This window comes from Cavia porcellus, unplaced genomic scaffold (genome assembly GCF_034190915.1).
Source record: "Cavia porcellus strain 051 isolate PalLab524CR breed Dunkin Hartley unplaced genomic scaffold, mCavPor4.1 scaffold_15, whole genome shotgun sequence".
Taxonomy (NCBI): domain Eukaryota; kingdom Metazoa; phylum Chordata; class Mammalia; order Rodentia; family Caviidae; genus Cavia; species Cavia porcellus.
Genome location: NW_026947498.1, coordinates 54,938,499 through 54,963,378, shown reverse-complemented (window position 1 = coordinate 54,963,378; position 24,880 = coordinate 54,938,499). Strand labels below are relative to the sequence as shown.

General features: G+C 34.8%; 2 protein-coding genes and 1 pseudogene across 6 annotated transcripts in view; 2 read left to right on the top strand and 1 right to left on the bottom strand.

Moving 5' to 3' along the window:
- The window catches only part of Dzip3 (DAZ interacting zinc finger protein 3), an 85,974-nt gene extending 71,822 nt beyond the window's left edge, over positions 1-14,152 (bottom strand). For 2 of the 4 annotated variants that reach the window (XR_010039415.1, XM_063224912.1), the window contains exon 1: positions 13,975-14,152. The gene's annotated coding sequence lies outside the window, so the exon portion shown is untranslated. The remainder of the gene's footprint in view (positions 1-13,974) is intronic. The other 2 variants (XM_063224914.1, XM_063224913.1) reach the window with 2 other exon arrangements.
- Positions 14,153-14,287: 135 nt separating this feature from the next.
- The window catches only part of Cip2a (cellular inhibitor of PP2A), a 34,968-nt gene continuing 24,375 nt past the window's right edge, over positions 14,288-24,880 (top strand). For both annotated transcript variants that reach the window (XM_063224917.1, XM_063224918.1), the window contains exons 1-7: positions 14,288-14,552; positions 18,710-18,857; positions 20,634-20,746; positions 22,418-22,512; positions 23,000-23,096; positions 24,401-24,523; positions 24,673-24,818. In XM_063224917.1, the coding sequence (XP_063080987.1) occupies positions 14,451-14,552; positions 18,710-18,857; positions 20,634-20,746; positions 22,418-22,512; positions 23,000-23,096; positions 24,401-24,523; positions 24,673-24,818 (824 nt within the window). In that variant the 5' untranslated portion in view covers positions 14,288-14,450. The remainder of the gene's footprint in view (positions 14,553-18,709; positions 18,858-20,633; positions 20,747-22,417; positions 22,513-22,999; positions 23,097-24,400; positions 24,524-24,672; positions 24,819-24,880) is intronic.
- On the top strand, positions 21,172-21,321 carry LOC111756646 (U4 spliceosomal RNA; annotated as a pseudogene).

Here is a 24,880-nt window from a genome sequence, read left to right as displayed (position 1 = left end):
CACATCATGCAAAGGTAGCCTTTCTCTAAAGAAAACAATCCTCATTCCCAGAATATAAAAGCTGAGACATAGAGACTTCCCCCTCTCATAAGGTCTTCTTTGATCAATAACAGCTTGCATGGATTACAACAAAGCTGAAAGAGGAGGGAAACATTCTGGCTACAAGGTAGAGGACAGAAGACCTCCACTCCGCTATTCAGTAGTCAACTTAAAAAAATAAGTAAAAATAAACCAAACCAAAAAAAAGTGAAAATAAACCAAAAAATACATAGATTCAAAACTAACAGAGTTAAGAAAGGAAATGACTTTGTTTTTCAACTTGAGGTGAATCTGTATAACAAAAGGGATCCCAGGAGAAGATCATCAATTTCATCATTTCCTAGGAGCTGAGCAAGTATGTGGGGCAAAAACTGCCAACAGTGGCAGTGGAAGCATTCTACAACCTGTATTGAGGAGGAAGACCTAAGCACTTAGGAATGAAAATGAAGTTCTGAGCCTGAAATGTTTCTATTGTGTTTGTTAAATAATTCAAGGGTTCTTAATGTAGGAGGAAGAGGAAACCTTTAAAATTAGACTTAACATAGCAGTACAAGTGACTCCCTTAATATATTCATTTTAATAGATTTCCACTGTTACCTAGAAACAAAATGTACTCTGCTTTCCCAGAACTGAAAGTGCTTTTCTTGGTTCATCTATAGGCAATTCATGGCTGATTTATAGTATACTTTCATTCATCAACCAAATTTTTTATTTCCAAGCTACTTTTTACTCGTAGAGAAATAAGGCATAGCCGTATCTTGACAAAAACTTTTCTTTTGTACAGGGGATCAAACCAAGACCTCGTGTTTGCCAGGCAAGCACTTGTGCCATTAAGCTAAATCCTCGACCCTAAAACACCCTTTGCTCCCCCTAAATTCTCTGATCACACATTTTCCTTATTCATTGCAATTTATGCAAATTTTTAAGTTGAAAAATTGGTTTGCATTTTTAAAGCTGTTGTGTACATCAAAGTAGTCACAGTTCCTATTTGTAGTTTACTATTCATTTTAAACTGAATTGAGTTGAAAAACTTAATTGCCATGGAGCAGATCGTCCTGGAGAAAGAAAAATAAAATGATTATAAAATGCAGCATACTAAGAATTTTACCAGCAAATTCACATTTCAATGAGCAGGGATATATCTGATCAATTTTTATCCTTGTTAGCCATAAAACTTACAGATTATACAATGCCAGGAAGAAAATAATAGTATGAAAACTATAAAAAGATGGAATTTACATTTTTCACAATCCTATTATCTCAAAAACAAACTATTTGATGTTTTTCAGAAGAGGATTTTAGTTACTGACTTTTTAAATGCAAAATAAATCCAGGTTTTGCACAATTAGCACTATTGACATGAGGCTGGAAAAATCTTTGACACAAGTTTTCCTATATATTTTTAGAATGTTCAGCAGTGTCACTGATTTCCCCTCTCAGTCCTATTATGGCTACTAAAGACATTTGATACTTGTTATCCTGTGGGACACACAAATGCCTGAGTTGAAAACAACTGACTTGAGTTGAAAAGCTTAATTGCCATGGAGCAGACTGTTGTGGAGAAAGAAAAATGAAATGATTATAAAATACAGCATATTATAAACAACAAAATGTTTTATTTACAAAAATTGAAGTGACATACATTTAGATTTCTTTTAATGGTAAAAGTTAAGCTGTATATAACTGGTAAAGGGTGTAGAATATTTGAAGTTAGTCTAAAAGAATGTATTATTCTAAAATATATAACCCTGCTTTGAAACACACTAGCTATTACACCCTAAGTAAAATTAGTAAATATTCTCCACATATTTTATTAGAAAATAGGGATAACAGTTATCCCTAATTTTAGGGTGGAGTATTATATGTTCCTATCCTCAACATCTTCATTATCATCCTGCAACTGAGTTTACAGCAAAATTAGCTCAATTCTATAATCCTCTACTGTGATAGGGAAATGCTATTGTACAGATAAGATTTTTTTAAATGGGGTAAAGAATTACTTTCAAATATATGACACATAATACAAATGGCAGTTTAGTGTGCATTGTTGAAGACCCTGTGCTTTTCCATCAGCACGTCTTGTCAGTCTCTAAACTACAGCATATGCCCATCATATGAAATGTGCATCACCACAGATAAAAATTTTCATTGCCTTTCAGTCCTTTTAAAGTTTTGCCAGTATAGACAATACTGCATTAAAGAATCCATTCATTTATTCGCTCATTATGGTGCTAGAGAATAATGTAGCCTTTGCACTGAGCTTTCTTTTTCTTTTTGGGTTTTTTTGAGACACGATCTCACTGTGTAGTCTAGTCTACCCTTTGCCTTCTGTGAGTTTTAGTCACCATACTCAGCTGAAAAATCTTGAACATGTAACTTGATTATGGTATCTACTTTTAAAAGATTTACTATAACAACATTAAATTACACATACTCAAGTTCATGAGTCTGCAAACAAGTAGATTTTGATGCTGCTAATTATTACCTGTGTTGGACTTTACATAAAGAATTTTTAAAAATTTTATTAGATATGTAAGATGTTATGGTCACTCCAAGCATTGAAGAAAATACTATGATTATTTAAGAAAGTATAGACTCAATATTTGGGATAGGAATGTTTTTGGTATCAGCAACTGAACTCAGGACCTCACAAATGCAAGGTAGGTGCTTTGCCACTGAGCTATATCCCTGGCCCACCATGAGTTTCTTGCAACCAAAATTTGCTATATATCTGATTATGTCTGATATACAAATTGTAACAGTTACTATTGGTTTTTACAATGACAAGTTGGCTTTATCATTGAAGAGAGTCAAGTAACACCGACTCGATGTCTTATGAAACAGAAATTTTATTTCTCACTGTTCTGGATGCAGGAAGTCCAAAATCAAAATGACAGCATCGTCAGTCCTGCTGAAGGTCTTTTCCAGGGTTCCAAAGTGATGACTTTGGATTTCTTGCTGTGTTCCCATTTGTTGGAAAGTGAGAAGAAAATTCTCTTGGGTCTCTGTTACATTCATATCCATGAGGACTACATTCCCATAACCTAATTTACCTGGGGGATATTTACCATCACATTGGTAGTTAAAATTTCAACATATGAATTTGAGAGAGTGACAAATTCAATCCATAGCATGGGTGTTCTATGCTTCTACTACTCTCAAAGTCTTTATTTTTCATGTTAATAAGCTCCAAGTGGATTAAAAACATCGCCATCAGGTTAGACAAAAGTATCAAAAAAAATGCACAATTACTTTGCATTAGTAGTGTTAAGGAAAACAAAATATACTGATTATTTGGTTTTCTAATCTTCTCTTTTTTCCCATTTTTGTATTCATGTAACTTCCTAATAAGGACACAAAATAAATTTACCTAGACCAAAGTGGCCAAAATATTATTTGCCCCCAGCAGATAAATGTAATTTGATTACGTAAACTCCAGGATTGATAGTGATACTTAGAAAAATCTCTACAAAACTTATCAGAAATTTTGATCATTGATAATCTGAAGTTTTTTTAAAAAAATTCTTATTACTATTAGTGTATCAAGGCCATCTAATTCGTATTACTACTTTTTTTAAAAAAAATATTATTATTATCTGTCCAATAGCATTTAAAAGAGAATAAAACCAAATGAGAGAAAACAAAATGGGGTCAGTCAAAACAAAAAGATGAATATAGTACATGACTTAAAACCAAAATACAAGGTGATCAGCAATGGTTACCATGTCTTTTGTTATCTTTAATAGAATTGTCCATATCATCAGGCATAATAAAATTGAACAGTACAGAACAAAATCAATAAAAACAAAACATTGGAGACATTATAGGACTCCAAAAGAAGACAATAGTCAACCCAGAATGGGTATCATAGTGAATTTTATTGTCTTCAGAGTAGCTGCCTATACCCTCAGCCTTGATACCATCAAACAAAACAGATTCGAATAAAACCAGTCAAAACAAGACAGTGATCAAACAAAACAGATTCAAATAAAATCAGTCAAAACAAGACAGTGAAAGCAATACGGGGCTTTAAATTAAATTAATAGGAAACCAAAAATGGTTACCATAATACATTCTGCTATCTTTGGAACAGCTGTCCATGCCATCAAATCTAGTACAAGCAGACAATTGGAACAAAATATAACCAAAGAGTGATGAAAACTAATATGGGTTTCAAATCATGATACCTGATTAACAATGTCCACTGCCTTCCCTTTTTAGACAATTCCTCCCCTTTCACTTTCACAGGGTACACTGTACATTTTGTATCCCACTAACTCCTTTAGTTTTTAGATGAGAGGCAGCCCACTATTTACCTAAATGAGTCTGAACCTTTTTACCTCTGAGCATGACCTCAAGTTGTATACATTTATCTACAAGAGCCTCAAGGTTTTCCTTTCTTATAGCTGAGTAGTTCTCTATGGTATAAAAGTGTATGTCTTTCCAACCACTCTGCAGCTGATGGGCAAACTATCTCCTTTTATCTGGTTCCCTGTCACATAAAGCATTATTTCCTCATCTTTCAGTCCATAAACCCTCTTTCAATTAATTTCTTATAAGAGCATCTTGATGGATCCTATCACCTGATCCAGTTTCTTTTTATTATTGTATCAAGGCCATCTATGTTAATGATGATGGCCAACCGTCTCTGCTTCATCTCTGCCATGCTGCTTTTCTGCCGTTGGCTGTCTACATTTCCCCTTCATTCCTCTGTCTGCCTCATTCGGTGAGCCCCCTCTGCTGCTGTTCCTGAAACCATGGTCTTTTTTTCTCTCTCGCTAGACTGTTCTTCAGTATTTTTTGTAGGGTTGGATTGGTGGTCATGAACTTCCCCAGTTCCTCTTTGTCATGGAAGCATCTTGTTTCTCCATTAATTTTGAGAGAGAGTTTTGCATGGTACATCAATATGGGTTGGTTATTTTCTTTTAGGGCTTAGAATACTTTACTCCAAGCTTTTCTTGACTTGATGGCTTGTGTTGCTAAGTCTGTCATGATTCTGATGGGTTTTCCTTCATAGGTGATGTTTCTTTTCTCTGACAGCTTTTAATATTCTGTTCTTAAGTTGAATTTCTGGGATCTTGATTATTATGTCTGGGTGTAGATATATTTTAGTTATAACTGGCTGGAGTTCTATATGCCTCATATATCTGAGTATCATTTCCTTTTCCTGTATTTGGGAAGTTTTAATTATTTCTGTAAATAGCCTTTTGTATCTCATTTGTGTTTACCCCTGCTTCTACAATCACATTTTTTATTAAGCTATATAGATCCTCTTGTCATCTTCTAGCCTTTGTATGTTACTTCCTGGTTTCATGTTATTTAAGAGATCTTTCCTTTTGCAATCACACATTGCAAACCTGTCAAGGTTTGACAGTCTATCTTTAGTTTCTTTCAAGCAGATCTGCCAGCTTTCATTTTCTGGTAATCACTTTGAATCTGTTTCACGTATTCTAAATTTTTTTTTATATTCTTTATCAAAACTTTCCCTACTTTTTCTATGCTCCTCTATTCTTCCATGTGTGTCTTGAGAAGTGCTTAGCATTTCTTTTATTACTTTTTTTGTATCTTCCTTTACTTGTACTGCTTGGGTTGGAGGCTGGGAACTGCCTTTTTTCTTACTCTTGTGATGTTCTTGGTTTCTTCCATACAAGTGGGTAGTCAGGTCCATGGTATTCCTATACTGGTTATAATTACTCTGAAGCGCGCTGGCTTGGGATTGTTTTCTCCAATCTGCTAGTAACTACTAGAGTATAAAGAGGGGCGGGGCATGCTGGCCCCTCCATTTTGAGCTGGTCAACCACTGGGAGTCTTCCCCACATTAGTGTGTACCACGTGGTTGGGGCTGGTTAGGGATAGCTTTATGGAAACCTTGTCCTTGGCTACAAGATCGCACACAGGGGCAGCACTCAGTCCAAGGAATTCTCACCAATCTGTTCTGTACTAGGAGTGGCTGAATGAAGCTAGCTGTAGTTCTAGTTCCGGGCTTATCCTACCCAACTCCAAAATGGCACCCAGCCAATTGCCCACTCTTGTAGGAGGACTGATTCCCCCATACTCACTACTAGCCAGAGCAGTTCTCTGGTCTGCTGCTCCCCTCAGCAACCGCGTCCTCCTGCCAAGGCCCTCAGGCTTGCCAACCGCCAATTTAATAGTGAATGTGCGGCTCTGAATGCCAGTGGTGCTTTGCACACAGTGGGACCAGCTCCTGTGAGAGTGCATCTGGCTACCACCTTCTGTCCAAGTTTTTCTTTTTTTTTCACTTTAATTTCTTCCTGGGTCGAGAGGATCCATTTCTTTCCTTCTGGTCTTCTCCAGAATGCTATATTACAGCATCTGGGCTGTTTCTCTTAGAGAGGCTTTTTACTTTGCTGTTTATTGTTGCGCCATTTTTCCAGCTTCCAATGAAGTCTTGCACTTTGTAACAATCATTGTTGGTACTATCTAATATCGTAAGCCTTGAAATGAATACCATTAATTCCTTGTTATGTTACAAATCCGCCAGTATCTGCGTAAAGTAAAACTAGTACAGAAGCAAGTTTTTAATTCTAGTTAGCCAGTTACTTCTGAACTTACACAGGCAAATTTAATCTGCCTTAATTTGTTTTGAATATTGCATACACCTGCAATATGTATTAATAGCTTATAATTTTCCTGAAAAAAAAAAAAGAAGTACATTCAGGTATTAAACTAACCATTACTTTTCATACTCATGAGTAAGGAACCACTGGAAGAAGTATATGCTAACCCTAGGCACATTTCCCAAAAAGGGCTATGTTTGGCAATTTAAAAATATCACATTGCCATTACAATTAGAAAATAGTAATAAAAGAAATGGTTATGATAAAATATTACACAACTAGAGTGGACAACTCTTTTTTTCTGTATTGGTTCTTCCATTACCAACAACAAAGCCTACAGCATCCACTTTCAATTTATTTTATTTTACCCACCCTTGTATGAAAAATGGCTGCTCACTGTTATCTTAGACATACATTTGTAAGAAGGTGAGAAGCCAGGTTAAGCTTGTGGGTATGAAATTTTCTTTTAACAGAAAACTAACAAAGTGCATTAACTTTGGTTTTACTGAACATAAGATTTTCATTAAGCTTCTATGTGTCAGGCACTAGGCAAAGTACCTATGTACAATAAATAATATTACTGTGACATATCTCTGAAAGATAAATATTACTACAAACCATTTAAAACAGGGCTGAGAATGTTAGCCAGAATACTAGCCTACCATGAAGTCATAAGCTTGATCCTAGAAACAGGATCAAACAGACACACACACACACACAATTATAGAAACACACACACACACACACAATTATAGAAACACACACACACACACAATTATAAAGCTGAGACTGAAGAGATTTCTCATTACTTACTGATAAAATCAGTGAGAGCAGGAATTCATACCCCCAAATTTCAATAACTACAAAACGATATTCTTTCCTTCTCATTACTTGTAGTGGTATATTTGACTTTACTTAAGCATGGTGCCTAAGTATGAACTGGAATAGATGATATGCACAGACACAATCAGAAACAACACTACTTACAGAGTGCTCTTGATAGGCAAATTATGCTGCAAATATAATTAATCATATGTCAGCATTTTATAATAAATTAGAATATTAGTTTTTGCTAGGTTTTTTCAATTAAATAATTTAGAGTCATATGTCGTACTAAAATGAGTAATTCATCCTTATCCAAATGATCTCTCAAGATTAAAAACTTTTGGAAGTCTAAAGTTTTCTGATCACATACTCCTAAAACAGCAAAATATTTGAGAATACACTGGAAATACACGAGCATCATTCATTTATTAGCTATATTCAAGTATTACTACAATCAAACAAAAAATGAGATAAAATGTAAAAGTTTTAGTATTTGTTTCCATACCTCAACAAACATTCCACATATCCTCCAACGTGTGCATACACCACTCTGGACAACTCTGTCATAGAAAACAGCTTCACACTTAACACTGGAAACAGATTTCTATCCATTCCAAAAACTTGATAGTATCTATTTTTTGAAAGACCACAAATTTTAAAAGCTATTACAAAGGACCTTGCTCTATTATTCAACAACATGGAGTAGGCAGGTCTTCAACAAATAGTAATTACAATCAAATGTATGCCACTTCATCTTCTCTGGAAAAAATTCAAAACAATGGGTAACTTGAGTTAACATTTTGACTCTGAAACATTAAATTGTATGAGAAAATGGAGACAAAAGTCATTTATCCAAAATATTCTCAATTTGTACTTTTAGAGGTGAATTCAGTGAAATGCATGGAAAGGAAAATTACTTGAAAAGTGAGAAACTGAATTTTATGGTTTGATAAATCATTTAGTTGAGAAAAGAAACAGGAAAAATAATCCAGACTTGTGCGCCATCTTTAATGAAAGAGCTATCTTACAAATGCGTACCCTCATCACTGCATTGTGTGCAAACATTAAAGTGTACTTAAATGAAATTAGATGGTATAGGTCAATCATTAGACACAGGCTCATGATACAATAAAGTGACCTGACAAACAAAAAATGTGTACGTGTGCTGCAGACATCACACAACATATTAATTTTTTATATTCATATGTTGAAAAGTAGTAATAGTAAATACATAAACCTGTAACATTATCAAATATGAAATTTGTATAACTGTGCTATGCTTTCATGAGATGCTGCCAGTATCTCTTTTTACCACATCACAATCATGTGCCTAATGCAATGCGTGATGACATCACAATGGCTAGGATGTAACTGGGTAACAGGACTATATTTAGGCCAGTTATAATCTTATAGGACCGCCACCACCATACATATGCAATTTGTCACTGATCAAAATGTTGCATGGCATATGACTGTAATTGTAAATGGAGATTTATTTCTTTAGGTTTTTTGACTTTGTGATGAACACTTTTTTAAAAAATGAAGTTTATACTAATTATACTGTTTTTTACTATATAAAGTAGAAACTTATTAGTTTATTAATTACCTGCTTATTAGTATGTGAATAGTTGTAGCGACAGTGCAGAAACATCTAAATGACCCATATCTAGCACTCTGCCAATTTTCTAATATGGATTTTTGGCATTAAATTTTTGGTACGTGAAACAATGACATATAGAATGTACTTGCTGAACTCTGACTTTAGAGTTGGCTTATATATCCAGCAGAAAATGAGTTCTATAAAGTCAGGAAATTGTTTAAATTTGTGTGTTGGGGATTTTTATGTATGTGTATGCAGTGCCTGGACATAACCTAAGCATTCAACATTAAAGAACGATGTCACTCATTCTTCTACATAACTCAAGACCTCTGAAGGCATAAAGTGTTCAAATGCAAATTAAGGTTGCCTTCACTGTTGGACACAGTGGCCCAAGCAAATAATCCAAGGTGATTGTAAGGCTAAAGCAGGAAGACTGCAAATTCAAGTGCAATCTGGGCAAGATCCTGCCTCAAAGTATGATTTTAAAAGGATTAGGGGTGTGGTCCCATGATATGAGTGCTTCCTAGCATGTACAATCACCTGGGTTCTATCTGGGAAACAAAACACTTTTTTTGATAACCTAGCATCATCTTTTAGAAGTCAAAAGCTAATTCATATCTTCTTTAGAAAGAGCACCAAAAGGTCAAGATAGTGTTGAAGTTCAGCCTGGGCTACACAGTGAGTCATGGTCAGCCTAACTACACAGCAAAATCCTGTCTCAAAACACAAAACAAATTACAAAAAGGGATTTTATGTTACTTCTTGAAAAAAAAAAAAGAAATTAATATTTAACACTTTAAAATAATCTGTTTCTATAGCATTTTATATGTCTCTTAATAACGCCTATGTTGGTTTCCCAAAACACTCTAACCTCTGTGACATTCAGAAAATATTTCACGAAAGAATATTAGAATTTTAAATAATTTAAAATTTATTTACTGGTTAAATTATTGTACATATTTTTAAAGATGAAATGCTGATTCTCACTTTACTGTCTTAAAACTTTTGACATAAAATATGTATTTTTTTATAAAAATATAGCATGGAAATGTAATAAGCTTTCACAGTCTACAAAAGAATGAAAACAAAAATGTGTACCATGTCAAAAATGTGATGTCAAAAATAAAATACGTGATTCTGACATCAAAAACACCCAAAAATTAACAAAATGCAAGTTGGTTCTTGAAAAGCTGTCAGTCTCTAGACAGCCCTAAGGGGGAGAAAAAAGAAGAAAAATAACTTTAGAGTTAAAAAGGAATTTAAAACTCAAAGAATTAGTGGAATACTAAATACAACTTTGTATCAATAAAATTTTAAATCTAGAGTAACAGCATATTAAATTTTTTTCAAAATTAACTATAGAAAAAGTTATCAGAACTATACAAACATTAGAAATTTCAGAATTTGTTAAAGATCTACCACTGAATAAGCTATTAACTTTGTAAACCACTTGATTCCACCTACTAGATCAGATTATTCCTGATTCTCATTATGTTATGAGTAAAAATATAAACTTCTAAAATTCATTTTTCAAAAGTAACATATAAATCAAATTTCAAATGAGAATGAAGAAAAAAATTACTGAAAATTCTTAAGAACTGAGGTAGAAAATCTTGAATAAACTATTGGCAGATCAAAACCTACAGCTTAGCAGATACAGGTCTTATTACTACAGCCTGTGTTGTGGCACTGAACAAATTATTTCATCTTTCTCCTTCATGGTTTTCTCATTTGTAAAATGGTTATCATACTATCTATATCAGGGGATTGTTGTAAAGACTAAGTAGATGGCAAAGAGACTTTGTAACTGTGCTTCGCACATTAGCAAATGCTCAGTAACTGTAAGCTATTATCATCATCCCAAGAACAAAAAACCCAACATGTCTCACTGCATTATTTTAAAGGGGAAATAAAGTGTATGCGAACATACAATACTTTTTAGCAGTGGTTAAAATAATGGAGCATGGTGATGCAAGCTTCCAATTCCAGCACTGAGGTGGCTAAAGCAGGAGGATCCTACAAGTTTGAGGCCAGCTTGTACTACTGAGCAAGACCCCATCTCAAAAATAATTAAGTAAACAGGAATCTTCTAAACATCATAAAGAATGTTAGAAGCCAACTAAGTGTTAAAACACAAAAGAATTAAAATGTTATATATGTGTGCCAACTCCCAATATTTGAAAGAATCGTTATGTACTACAAATACATACTAATAAAAATTCTTTAAAACACTGGTCATTATCATTAATTTATTAAAGATGTTCAAAGTTTGTATGATTTTCCACATTGAGATTTCCATATTCCATTCCACTAGTGTAATAAAGACAGCTAATACTGAAAGAGATAAAACTATTATTTGCAGATGATATATAAACAGAAAGTCTAGAGGAATAAATAAACCTCTTGCAGAGTTTTGGCAAACAGCCTGGATTAAAGGTCACCAAAAGGTGATGGTGGTGGTGGTGGTGCAAACCTGTAATCCCAGAACACAAGAAATTGAGGCAGAAGGATTCTGCGAGTTCCATCCATGGCAGACTGGCTACAAAGTAAGTTCAAAGCTAGCCCGAACTGCATAGTGAAATCCTGTCTCAAGAAAGAAAAAAAAAAAAAAAAAAAAAAAAAAAAGTACCGAAAGTCACTATCTTTAATAACAAAATCTGACAGAAAAAAAAAAACCTCTTATGTAATAATGTAATAAAAAGTATTTTATGTCCGGGCTGGGGATTTAGCTCAGCGGCATAAGCTCCTGCCTTGCAAGCAGGCAGTCATGGGTTCGATCCTCGGTACCGATAAAAAGGAAAAAGACAAAAAAAAAAAAGTATATTATGTCTAGGAACAAACTTAATGAGAATGGTATAAAACTGTCAAACTATAAAATGTCCTGGAACATAAAATACTGTAAATATCACCTACCTCAGCATCTTATCTTAATCATACAAACTAGAAATGCAGAATCTCTTCTAGACTCATTCCTTACTTCATTCCTCCTCCTCACAGCCACTGTCAGCATGAGCTCACCTGACCTCATAAACTTTCTCAAAACTTTTCATTCTTTTTCAAATACTTAATTCTCCTAAATATCCTTCACAGACTCCAGCAAATGAATCTCCCTACTTCTACTCTTATCTCTCAAGAGTAATTAGTCTAATCACACCTGTACAATCAGGCCCCAGTTCAAACACACATCAGCACTACACCCCAGCTCAAAGCTAATCAAATCTTCAGGGATCTGGCCTCAGCCTCATCTTCAATATCTCTTCTCTCTTTTGCGGAACTATGAGGATGGTTATGTTTCTCAAATTAGGACATAGTAAGTATCACTGACTAAAGAAGCCAGAGCCTCTGACAGCCACAAAAGGTACATTTTACCATATATCAATTCTAGGTGAAAACTCTTTATTAAAGACACATTAAATAAAGAAAAAATGCTAAATTTCTGACTGCTTAAATTGCTAGACTCCAAAGAAAGATGGCACAGATGGCAGTTCTGAGCTAGGTGCTCAAAATGAAGATAATGCTGCACTTATCAAAATAGGTGAAAAGTTCAACACTACCAAATTACCACTTATCAACAATTGTAATTAGTAGTTATGTCAGAAAACTGTTACTTTTTTTCTTTTGCAGTAGTAAACAATAAATCCATGGTCTTCACACTGAGCTACATTCATTAGCTCATTTTTGTTTTGAAGGGGATCTCATTGGGCTTGAACTTGGAATGCTTCTTCCTCATCTCTAGAGCGCTGCCATCACATGCCTAGGCTACCACATCTCATTTCTGCCTGGATTGATTTCGTGTGATGGTTCATGTGGTTCCTTCTTGTTTCTGGCATACTGTCATACTCTCACTTTTAGGGCTTCGGTGGGTCCTTGTTATCCTAAAAAACTCTTCCCCTAGAGTATGGCTATTTTTCTCAACTCCTGAAAATATTTCAAATATTATTCTCAATTGAGAAGATGTATCCTGATGTTCCCATTTCCCTTCTTGATCTCCAACATTACTTTAGAAAAACTATTTTTTCTTCATATCATTTTCTTATTTACTTATAATTTCCCACTAGCATATTCTATACCAAATGGGATTCATTGAACCGCCAGTATCTAGAACAATGCCAAAAACTTTTCTCACTTACTGAATGCTATGAGAAAGACACAATTTTTAGATTTTACTTTATGAGACTATAACACTGAGAACTTCCCAAGATTTACAAATAACAGTTCTTTTGCTACAAAGGATATTAATGAATCTTTCTGCCTACATGTAGTCTTTTTACTATTTTATCTTCGATAGTTAGTACACCATGGATAGATGAATACACTAGGCACCCCCAAATTTTTACATCAATGTTTAAACTGGTTAAATTATTTTCAGTTAATTTTAAATTGATTTTAAAAATAAACCCAACCTTTAAAAAGTAGCGATGCAAAAATCACGTTCCTAGAATCGACAAAACGTGATTTGTAAATGACGTCAGTAAATGGACTTACACGCTATTTTTACAAATTTCCACAACTTGGTTTCTAAACCTTTATTCACCACCACATATTAAGCAAAAAGCTCACATTCAGCTACGAACTCACTTCACTATTTACACATGCATATGATTTTGGACCAAGAAACCAAACTAGTGCCATTTTCGTACCATCGGAATTTATAAACCAATCACAGCAGACCCAGACACCGTCGCTTACAGACGCTGCCTCTAAGGAGAACGCCCTCGGACCAGTACCGGGCCAGAAGCCGCCCTGGATAGCTTCTCCAGTAAAGTCTGACACGCTACTCAAAGGACAAGACTAACTCGCCCGACTCCAAACTACCACAGGTTTCCTTCGAGAAACACCCACGCGTGGGCACCAGAGGCGCGCGTAGCCCACAGGCCCCGCCCATGCCGCCTCAAAATCCAGCACCAAAATTCTCCTCCCAGAAGTCCTCACCGGGTCTAGACTAACAGGAAGTGCCCGCTTCTCTGGTAAAGGGTGACGCACAAAGGAAACCTAGCCCTCCGCGCGAGGGCCAGGCAGAAACCCGGCACAGCCCACGGACGAACATCGGCCCTTCCGCGCCTCAACCTCTTTCCCAGGTTGAGCCGCAATCGCGTTTCTCGCGAGACTCTGGTCTGCCTTTGCGGATCCCAGACCTAAACCTCGCAGCCTCTCAGCTCGCGGGGGAGGAGCGACACCGCTCCCGCCCGCTTCACGAACCCACGGAGCACCTCAACCCCCGCCCCACTCCGCAGGTCCGCCGTAGCAAACGCACAGGCGGTCTAGATACTTCCGGAACCCTACCGGAACCGGAAGTTGAAGGAGTTGTAGAAGGGGTGGGGTTGAAAAATCAAAAAAGCGCGGCGAAAGCTGGAGGCCAGGGCCGGAGCAGGGGCGGTGGTCCCTAGACGGGGCGGGCGCCTGTCCCCATGGACTCCACCGCCTGCTTGAAGTCTTTACTCGTAACCATCAGTCAGTACAAAGCCGTTAAGTCAGAGGCGAACGCCACTCAGCTTTTGCGGCACTTGGAGGTGAGGGGTTTCGGGATTCGGGACGAAGCGGGCCTTTCCCCTCTGTAATCGGTTCCCTGCGAGGCCGAGGAGCGGCGCCGCAGCCCGGGGAAGAAAGGGCAGCTCCTCGCCCGCTCCTCTGTCCCCTTCTGCGGGTGAAGACTAAGTGCGTTCAGCTGGCGGCGCGAGGGCAATCGGAGGCCTGGAGACCACAGAGGGAGTGTGGGATCCAGGCGGGGAAAGCTGGGCTTTCTTTCCGATAGGTGAACAAAGCTCGGAGCCGCTGTTTTCTCTTTGATTCTTGCTTTATGTTTGTATTTTGTTCTTTGGAAATCCAAGCCTTACCAGTTTTTTATACGATGTTTGCGCGACCGAGGTAGGGAAGAGTTAGCTTAAAACTTTTGCTCTTACTAGTTCATAATTTCAGTTTTTATTGGAACTAGCGTTGAACAGGAAGATGACATTTCAACTTCCATTGGATTAAGAGCAGCACCCTTGTTAAGGACTACTAAATCCTTTTTGTTCTCCAAAACATTGCTCACGTAGTTTAATACTGATTTACTTACATTTTTTTCTCTTAATCCTGACGGTTTTGTGTAAATTGTTGTTTCAGTCGAAATCTGCTTTTCATTTGTTATGTGTTCATGGAATTCAAAAATAACGTTAACCTCAGTTTAAGTTAAAAATTTAAGCACATTTAAAATTCATTTTAATTCATTGTCGCAGCTTTCCCTTTGTTAGTATAAAACTGAACAGAATTTTAAAATATATTACATTTGTCATATTGTATAATGAAATGCAAATGGAATATTAGCAGAATACTTTCATCATATGCAGTATTAGTATCAGCCTTTAGAGAAAATACTGTGTAATAAACATGTCCTTCGCTTGTTTATTGCTATTTCTCACAACGTTCGGTATTCATTTGCTAAATACTGTCTTTTTTTCATTCATTACCCCCAGAAAGACCCTGCAAACATAATAGTAAATCCTTAAGCTACTTTTCAATTAGGATAGAATATTTGGGACTGCAGGAGCCAAAAGCTTTAAGAATAAAGCATTTTAGAACTATTAATCTGAAACATAAACAAGTATCTTACAGATTTGAGTTCAGTGCTATTGTGAGGAAACGCAAAAGAAATTGGGGAATAAAAAGTCCAATCCAGTTGGACAAGGTGACGCATGTTTGTAATCCCAGCACTAGGGAGGCTGAGGCAGGAGAATGACCCTGAGTTCGAGGCCAGGCTGGGCAACACAGTGATACCCTGTCTCAAAAAAAAACAGTCAGAACCTTGAATGCTGTATTTCTAAACTTTCTGAAGTGTTTCAGAAAAGACTTTTACTATTAATGCTAAGATATAAAGAACACTGGCTTGAAGTTACTACTCCTAAGGACATCATGTTTTGTAATTTGGAGTATATGCAGAGTGCATAAACCACTAAATCTGAAGCAAAGAGCCTGGCAGCTTTTTTATTTAACATAACTATCTGGTGTAGAATCTTGATAACAGAACACTTCCAGGCCCCTTGTGATTTTTTCACTCTCCCAGAAAGTTCAGTGAGGAAACTTAACATAGGTATTTTTTTCAGTATGATCTATGAAATTCATTCAAGTCATACATGTACCAGTACTTCATTCTTTGTTATTTCATACAATTCCATCGTATAATTTACCATAGTTTATGTATAGTCTACTATGCCGTGTTTACATATAGGTAGATATGATGTAGGGGAAATAAATGTAACATCCAGACTGCCAAATGTCCTGATATACGGAGTTTGTGTTCCTCAGAATTGAAGAAGGGAAAGAGTAGAAAAATTTACTAGGAAATAAAAAATAAGTCTGAGACATAGGAGGGACCCTGAGTAGATTGCTGTGGACCCCATTTTTATAGAACAAAATCACGAGTGAGTACAAAAGGAAAAAACTGATCAACCAGTAAGATACAAGTGTAGCCATTTAGGTGATACTGATCCAGTGGAGAAGCAGATCAGGTAGCAAGTACACCTGGAAAGAACAAAGGCTTTCCTAGGAAGAGGTGAATCAGGGTTTTGGCTACCCACCAGGGTGAATGATGTTAGTATTTATTTATTATTTATCTCAGGCATATAAACCTGGTCATTTTGTCTGTATCTTGACACCTGGCCTTCAACAGATGCACCTTTGGCCACAGTTGTAATGTGTTTTCACCTCTCTTGAGTTTCTTGAAGGCCTAGCTTGACTGCCTGCCTGTAATATTTTTATTTGGCTTAGCTATCTGGTAGACAGACAGATTGGACATTTCTGGCTCTGAATGGAGTGATGAATATAATTTACAAACATTCATAATTTTTGATGGGTATATGCGGCACTTGGAGGTGAGGGGTTTCGGGATTCGGGACGAAATGGGCCTTTCCCCTCTGTAATCGGTTCCCGGCGAAGCCGAGGAGCGGCGCCGCTGCCCAGGAAAGAAAGGGCAGCTCCTAGCCCGCTCCGCTGTCCCCTTCTGCGGGTAAAGACTAAGTCTGCGTTCAGCTGGCGGCTGAATTTCTCTTACATACCTAGGAGAAAAATCATGGTCATAAAATACATAAATATATTCAGTTTTAGTTCAAACAGCTAAATTTTCCAAAACATTATAGTATTTTACCAGAAGATAATAGTTTATGAGATTTACCATCACTAATCCAATTCTTGGTGTTTTCACAGTTCTTAGTTTTTGCCATTTTGTGGAGCAATATTTGTACTTTTGATGGTGAGTGTCTTTGTGCAAACTTGTAAGAGCAACTTCTGAGGATGCAGAAATGAGTGTCATGTGAAAGGGATTATGCATTCTTCTGACATTCTGAGCCTTACATTGTCCTTGTAGACTTGTAAAACTTGAGGTTTATCTTTTTTATTGATAGCTGTTTCTTGATGGTTTTTACACCACTAATCTTGTGACTAGTGATTAAAAACATAGATTCAAGAACAAAGCTCATGGGTGTGAATATCAGTTGTTCCCTTGTGTCAACAGTACATTCCTCAATATACTTATCTGCAAAATAAAATTAATACCATCTGCCTTATAGAGTAATGAAGAAGAAAAGAGTTAGTATATCTAAATTACCTAATTCAATACCAGGGCCAGAATAAGTGCCATGTAAGTATTAGTTAAATTTTTACCTTGTATTCAGTAATTGTTACCTGTCGGACTATTGCGATTTAGGGCTAGTCCTGAGTGGAATCACATTTAAAACAGAAAATATCTTAATTTTCTGGAGAGTATATTTCCCAATAAATGCAAGAACTGTTCATTCAGAAGGTTCTCTACCCTAAAATAATTACTGTCAGTATTGTAACTTACAGACTTTTCCTTTAGTAATGTTAAAATACTCCTTGAGAGCAAATAATATAAAATTTATCAACAAAGCTTTAGACAAACTGATGTGGGTGAGATAATAAAAGACTCAAAAAAGAAAGATTATAAGGATGCTAAAGAAGTCTCCTTAAGTCTGATCTTTTGAAATATATAGGACAGATTTAGTCTAATTCTAAATTAACTAATGGCAAAATATCTATTGAAAAGATGCTTGTTTGTAGTACATTTGTAAAGCATTTTGAAATTTTTGCTTTCTGCCAACTGATTCTGGCTTTTAATCCCAACTTTATACCCTCATTTTATCTATCTCCCAGGTATAAGAAAGGAGTAAAAATACAATAAACAAAAATAAAAACTTTGAATGCCTATTTCTGCTACTTTAAAATTCTCTTTCAACTTTTCTTCTCTAGGATCTCTTAACATTAGAGCTCAGCTCTTATTTCTGAAAAGGAGCAGTTGTATAAGTAGCCTTGTGTTTATTTTCTATTCTCTTTCCATCAAAGTAGGTGGAACTCGTGAACTGTAATTTATTTACAAAATAAATATTGGTAATAAGGTGCAGGATTTTAGCCTGCTTCATGGCCTGTTTAGTGTGGAAGATAAATACTGCTTGATAGTGAAAAGTTTGTCAACCCGTGACTAGAAGCATAAACTAGTTGTAAGGTAGCTTAGGGGAATGTCTCCTGGACAAAATGAATTGAAACTGAAGTCTAAAACATTACTTCAGCTAGTGAAGCAGGGGTTAGAGAAAGCAAGTGTGAATCGTCTATGTTGTGAAAGAAAATGACAATGGCACTTGGAAAAACTTAAGTTTTTCATTTGCTTGCAATTTCATAGGTGATTTCTGGACAAAAGCTGACACGACTGTTTACATCAAATCAGATATTACCAAGTAAATGCCTGAGTTGCCTGGTAGAGCTACTTGAAGACCCAAACATAAGTGCTTCACTGATTTTAAGTGTTATCAATTTGCTGTCTCAACTAGGTAATGCATTTAGTTTCTCTTTTTCAGTATTTGGAAAATGTATGAATTTAATACGTTTTAAAAGTACAGATTTAGTTATCTCTTGGAGAACAATTCAGACTCAAATATTTCTTCATTGCAAAACCTTTCAGAGTTACTATGTTGTGAATCTCTTGAAGGCAGGATATACTTTTTTTTTTTTTTTTTTTCCCTTAAAGTAGACCAAGAAATTAAGCATATCTAAGTGTTTTCTGTTCTACAGAGAAAAATGCACTTTGGTAAATGCTGGGCTACTTTTGAATTGAAAAAAAAAAACAACTTATCTATACATAATGCCAATCAAATAAAACAACTGACACTTGTAGTTATAAAGAATCACTTTTCTGTGCTAGATTACACTGAATTCAGAACTAGGAATAAAAATACTGTTGTTGTTTTTTCTGTTATTTCCCTTTGTTTGGTTTTGAAATAAATGTTTATCTAATGATCATATACTCCATCCCCCTTTTATGAATAGGCTGGGAAATTGGGGTATGTTTTCTGTGTGTGAATATATAATTAAGATATATGTAGTATAAAAACTCCAGTAATCCACAGTATACATTGTCCATTGAGCAGTAGAATTTTCTTCAGTGATAGAAATGTTCTAGATCAGTGATCAATAGAGTTGCTATTTGCCACATAGAGCTTTTAAGTTTGAAGTGTAGGTTGTAAAGGAAGGAACTGAATCTTTAATTAATCTAACTTTAAATAGCCATATGTAGTGTTGTGGTTTACCAAAATAGCACAAATATAGAGTATAAAATGTGATAAGTCCCTACTTATTACCACCTTCTGTCTTCATCGTTTCTGCCTTTGAGAATAAAATATCACTTAATACTTGATATTTTTTTCTTTCCAGATCTTTTTCTATGTTACAACACATGATCTTAGATCATTCATTGGTTGTTTTTAATTCAAATGCTGTCGAGGAACACTAGATGTTTCTTCTGATATCAGTGTCTTTTTTAGTAGCTGCCTAGTACTATTTTTACACAGTATTAAAATTGATTCAGATATTGTCTTCATGATGGGCAATGATGTTTTCTTTTCTTGTTATGGTTTTTGTTTTTGTTTAATGGGATCTCACTGTGTCACTAGGCTATCTTAAATTTACTTGCTTCCCCTGTCAGTCTCCTGAGTGATTGATATTATAGATGCATGATAGCAAGTCTGGCTGACTTTTGTTCTTTGTGAAGTTTATGCTGTTAGACTCCATAGTGCAGTTAACATTATTATGGAATTTTGCCTAAATATTGGTGTATTTCTGTGTTGGACAGATTCCCCCCCAAATTTTCAAGTTCTATTAAAATTTGATAACCATTATGTGCACTAAATTGCTTTCTTTAAAGGCTCTACTACTATCTACTATTAAATTTCTGCCAGTGTTTTTATAAGAAAATGCAACTCATTTTCAACATTTAAATATAGTAGAAAAAATGTAAGTGATAATCTATTTTTAAATTGTATTTGTTCATAAATAGATTTTATACTTAAGAGGCTTTTAAAAGAAAACTTGAAGTGATAATATTTTAATTAAAAATTTTCTACAAATATGTAAACCTAGTTTTTTTTTATATTCCTCTCCATAGAAAAAAACATTTGAATTTCTCAATTGGAAGACTGATAAATAACTGTTTCATACTGTATTTTCTTTAATGACAAGATTATATAGAATGAATTCTAAATTATTTTCCTTTATTCATGAAGACCATATCTAAAATAATGTATTTTATGTGATTATATGTTAATTTACAGCTGTAGACAATGAAATCAGAGACTGTCTTCAGAATACATACAACCTGAACAGTGTGGTGGCAGGAGTGATCTGTCGCAGCAGTGCGTGCCATGGCGATTCAGTGCTTTTGCAGGTATATGGACCCATACAGGATCTTCTTACTTAACAACTGTTCTTTAGTCTCAGGTCAAAATTTAAGGTCTTTTATAAACTACTAAGTTATAATGTGTGTGAAAATAAAAGCAAGATTAAACAGAATCCTTATCTTTGAGGGTTAGTTGAATACAAATGTACTACTATGTAAATGTTTCTTAGAGAAGGGACTCTTAATAGGTCTGGCACCATTATTGAACAGAAGCATTTCTGCATTACAACTGCTTTGACTTATAAACACATATCTACATTTTGAAAGGTAAGCTCTTCATATTAAAATTACCACTCGAATTGGCATCTCGTGTCTATTGAGGAAACAGTCTACAAAAATTCAACTTAATTTTATAATATTTAGCATAGTATCAAAGCTCTTAAAGTTGCTACCTTTTATTGAGTCTAAATGGAAGTTTTGCACAGTGGCAGGGTCATAACCAATGAGGTTTATCCGAGGTGTGATTATTGTTAATTGAATCTAAAATGGAATCAATTGAAAGAAAGAAAAATGTCTCCAGTTAAACTGATACACAGTTTTAGAGATGATACTTGTGAAGTATCTCAAAATTAATTGATGCACCGTGTGTATTTCAGTTTGCATTGAAACTTGAAATTTAAGGCAAGTATGTGAACAAAGTTTATGATTATGTTAGTCAGATTTGTCTTAAATATCTGATGCAGTTCCTTTAGAAAGAGAAAAGGATTATTTAGGTCACAGTTTAAGAAATTCAAGGGCATAGCATCTGCGTCTTGGTTCCTTAAACCTGCAGCCATATCATGGCAGATAGCAATGATGGAAGCTATGTGCTGATCATTGAGCTATCTGTGATCCTGGTTGAACCAGGAACACAGAGCAAGAGTAGGGCCAGGCTTGCTTCTTTTATAACCTCCTCACAAGTACTATCAAAGATACCACATGAGAAGTGCTTAATGTTCCTAACAACCTGAAGACATTCACCCAGGCCACACCTGCAAAAAGGTCCACCAAGTCTCAGCCAGACTACTATGGGGATCAAATCTTTAATTACAGTGAACACTTGGGGACACAAACCACACCAATCAAATGTTCTGTTTGAGAAAGTGTGTGAAAATGTGTGAAATGAGACGTGAATCATAAGGTTCTTGCATGTATTTGAAAAGGAAAAAATAAAAAAGAATAATAAAATTTTGTTCTAACCTTTACCTCCTAAAATGAGACATACTCAAAATATGAATCAGACACACAAGTTAAATATTACCTGGTTTCTTATATGAGAATATAAATAATATAAGATAGATATAAATAATATAAATATATAAATAATATAAGGATATAAATAATATAAGATAGATAATGGGAAATACAACCTTTTACAAGTTGAAAGGAGAACAACAGATGGAGAGGAAAGGAAAGCAAAGGGAATGGAAAAATAAGGAATTTTTAAAAATGGAAACAGCTTTGGAAATGGGGAAGGGGACCAAGAGATAGAAGGAGCAGGAAAGGAGGAGGGGAGGGGGATGAGAAAAGCAGCAGGTGTTGTATACATGTAGCAGTTGCCCACAATAAATATAATCCTGTACTGCAAACATGTACTAATAAAAAATAAAGAATATTTGTAATTGGCTGTTCTTATATGTTTTTGTATGTTTTTATTGATACCCATATTCTTATTCTTAGTGTATTCAACTTCTACAGAAGTTAACATACAATGTCAAAATTTTCCATTCTGGTGCCAATATAAATGAATTAATTACATTCCTGATAGATCACATGTGAGTATGCAACTAAATATGTAACCAAATAATATATTGATATATTTTTATGCTAGGATTATATATCAACGTTCCTACTTTTTCTGACATTTTTTAACTGAGTAGGACTAATTTATATTTGTTCTTAAATTATCCTAGTAATAAATTTTGAAAATGAACTTTAATTTTACAACTGATATTTAGAAGTGGTTAAACTGGTTTTAGCAGAAAAAATAATAAAAGTGAATGTTGATGTTTATAGTTAATCTTGGTTTGAATAATATAATAATGTTTGCTTTGACAATTATTTCTAAATTTTTATGATGCAAGTGAGTAGGATACTTTGGTTCCAAGCATGAAATAATTGTTAGTACTATTTAGAACTTGACTGTCTCCACGTTAGAATTTTTTGCAGGGAGAAAGGAGTTTAGATGTATAATTTGCTATATCATTTTGACTAATTTTTTTTATAATTTCTCTTTAACAAAATCATAATATAAAACAACAGTCAATCTTCTGAAGATGAGTTAACAATGCCTTGTCTAGGATTATTGGCAAATCTTTGTCGGCAAAATCTTTCTGTTCAAACACATATAAAGACTTTGGTAAGCAGTTTATTATTATTATTATTATTATTAATGGATTTTGTTTTATGGTAAGTTCTGTGCTTGGGGAAATTTTACCAAATCTTTTTCTCTGAAAAGCATTTAATTTAAAACCATCCAGCTGATTCATAACATCTAATAAAGAGTCAAAGTAACCTGCCAATTTTGTGAAACATTCTTTCATGTATCTTAGCCTGAAGACTGTAAGTTAAAGCTTAATACAAATATTGACACCTGAGAGGTTTTTTTTTTTTTTTCTCTCTTAGCATCCCTTAATTTGTCACACTGAGTAACTCAAAGAGTGGTGATTTCTTGCATGCCCATAGAAGGCAGGTGTCTCCCTGACTGTCCCATTTACTTTCGTCTTGTGGTCCCATAATATTAATGGTGACTCTTCCAGGAAGATTAATAAGTGCCTACTGCCACTAAGGCGCTTAAATGAACTTAACCACTTTCAGAAATATTAAATCAACAATGCACTTATTGTTTAAATTGCTTTAAACACATTCAAGTGCTGAGTTTTTTGAGGCTCATCTTGAAGGAGGAGCTTATGTTGAGCCATGAAAGTGTTTAAAAAGGTTTATAGAAAAGAAAACTTTGTGTATGTACATGTATTTTAATTTCTGAATTGAAAATGCCTATTAAACATATAATAAATATTTACTTACAATTTCACATAAAATGTTTTTTACTAAGGTGATATTATCTAGCTATATTAATCAGCCATGTATCAGAGTCCTTATGTCACCCACACTATGAATGCTCTTAAGTTCAAGTAATAATCTGCAAAGGTTACAAAGTTAACTACTCCCTCAAAATGTATAACACGTGGCAGATTCTCTAATTTGCTACGTTTTCTTTTTTTTTCACCATAATGAAGAGAGTTCTTCATTATAGTTCCTTTAAAATGCTAAACAGCTTTGTTTGCAGTGTTTAACGTATTCTTTTTTTTTTTTCCTTTCTGCGTGTATCCCTTTTCAACTATTAAAATTGACGTTCAGATTTAGCATCTATAAATTATATATTTTAAGGCAACAAAACCTAGAAATTTGTTTCTCATCCATTTTGGGCACCTTTACCAATTTTTTTTCTCTACATCTTTGTTTCTAACAAATAATTGTTGACCTTACATTTATATCTTTTTGTCCCTTTAGACTATGTAGATTTTAAAAATCAGTCATTTCTTGAAAGCATATATAATGTTTAATAAAGTTTGCCCACTCTGTGTAACATAGGGTTTCAAACTGTTTGTTTTGTAGCTGATAATTTTTAATCTCATTTATTTTTAAACTTTTTTCCCTCAGAATAATGTGAAAACCTTTTATCGAACTCTTATAGCCTTCCTAGCCCATAGCAGTTTAACTGTGGTTGTGTTTGCACTTTCAATACTGTCCAGTTTGACGTTAAATGAAGAAGTAGGGGAAAAGGTAAGTTATGAGTTCTGTTATTTATAAAGTTAATTCTGAAGTTTATAGTCTCTGATAATTTAAACATCATTGGGAGTTTTTTCACATTTTAGGATGGGGTCAGCATAATTTTTTGTGTATGTAATACACCTTTTCTAATTGTTTTAAAGCTATTCCATGCACGAAACATTCATCAGACTTTTCAACTAATATTTAATATTCTCATAAATGGTGATGGTACTCTGACACGAAAATATTCAGTTGACTTACTGATGGATCTCCTTAAGAATCCTAAAATTGCTGATTATCTTACCAGGTATGTCTCACATTAGTAAATATAAGGACTTGTTTTTTTATAAACTAGTATGTGTTTTTGAT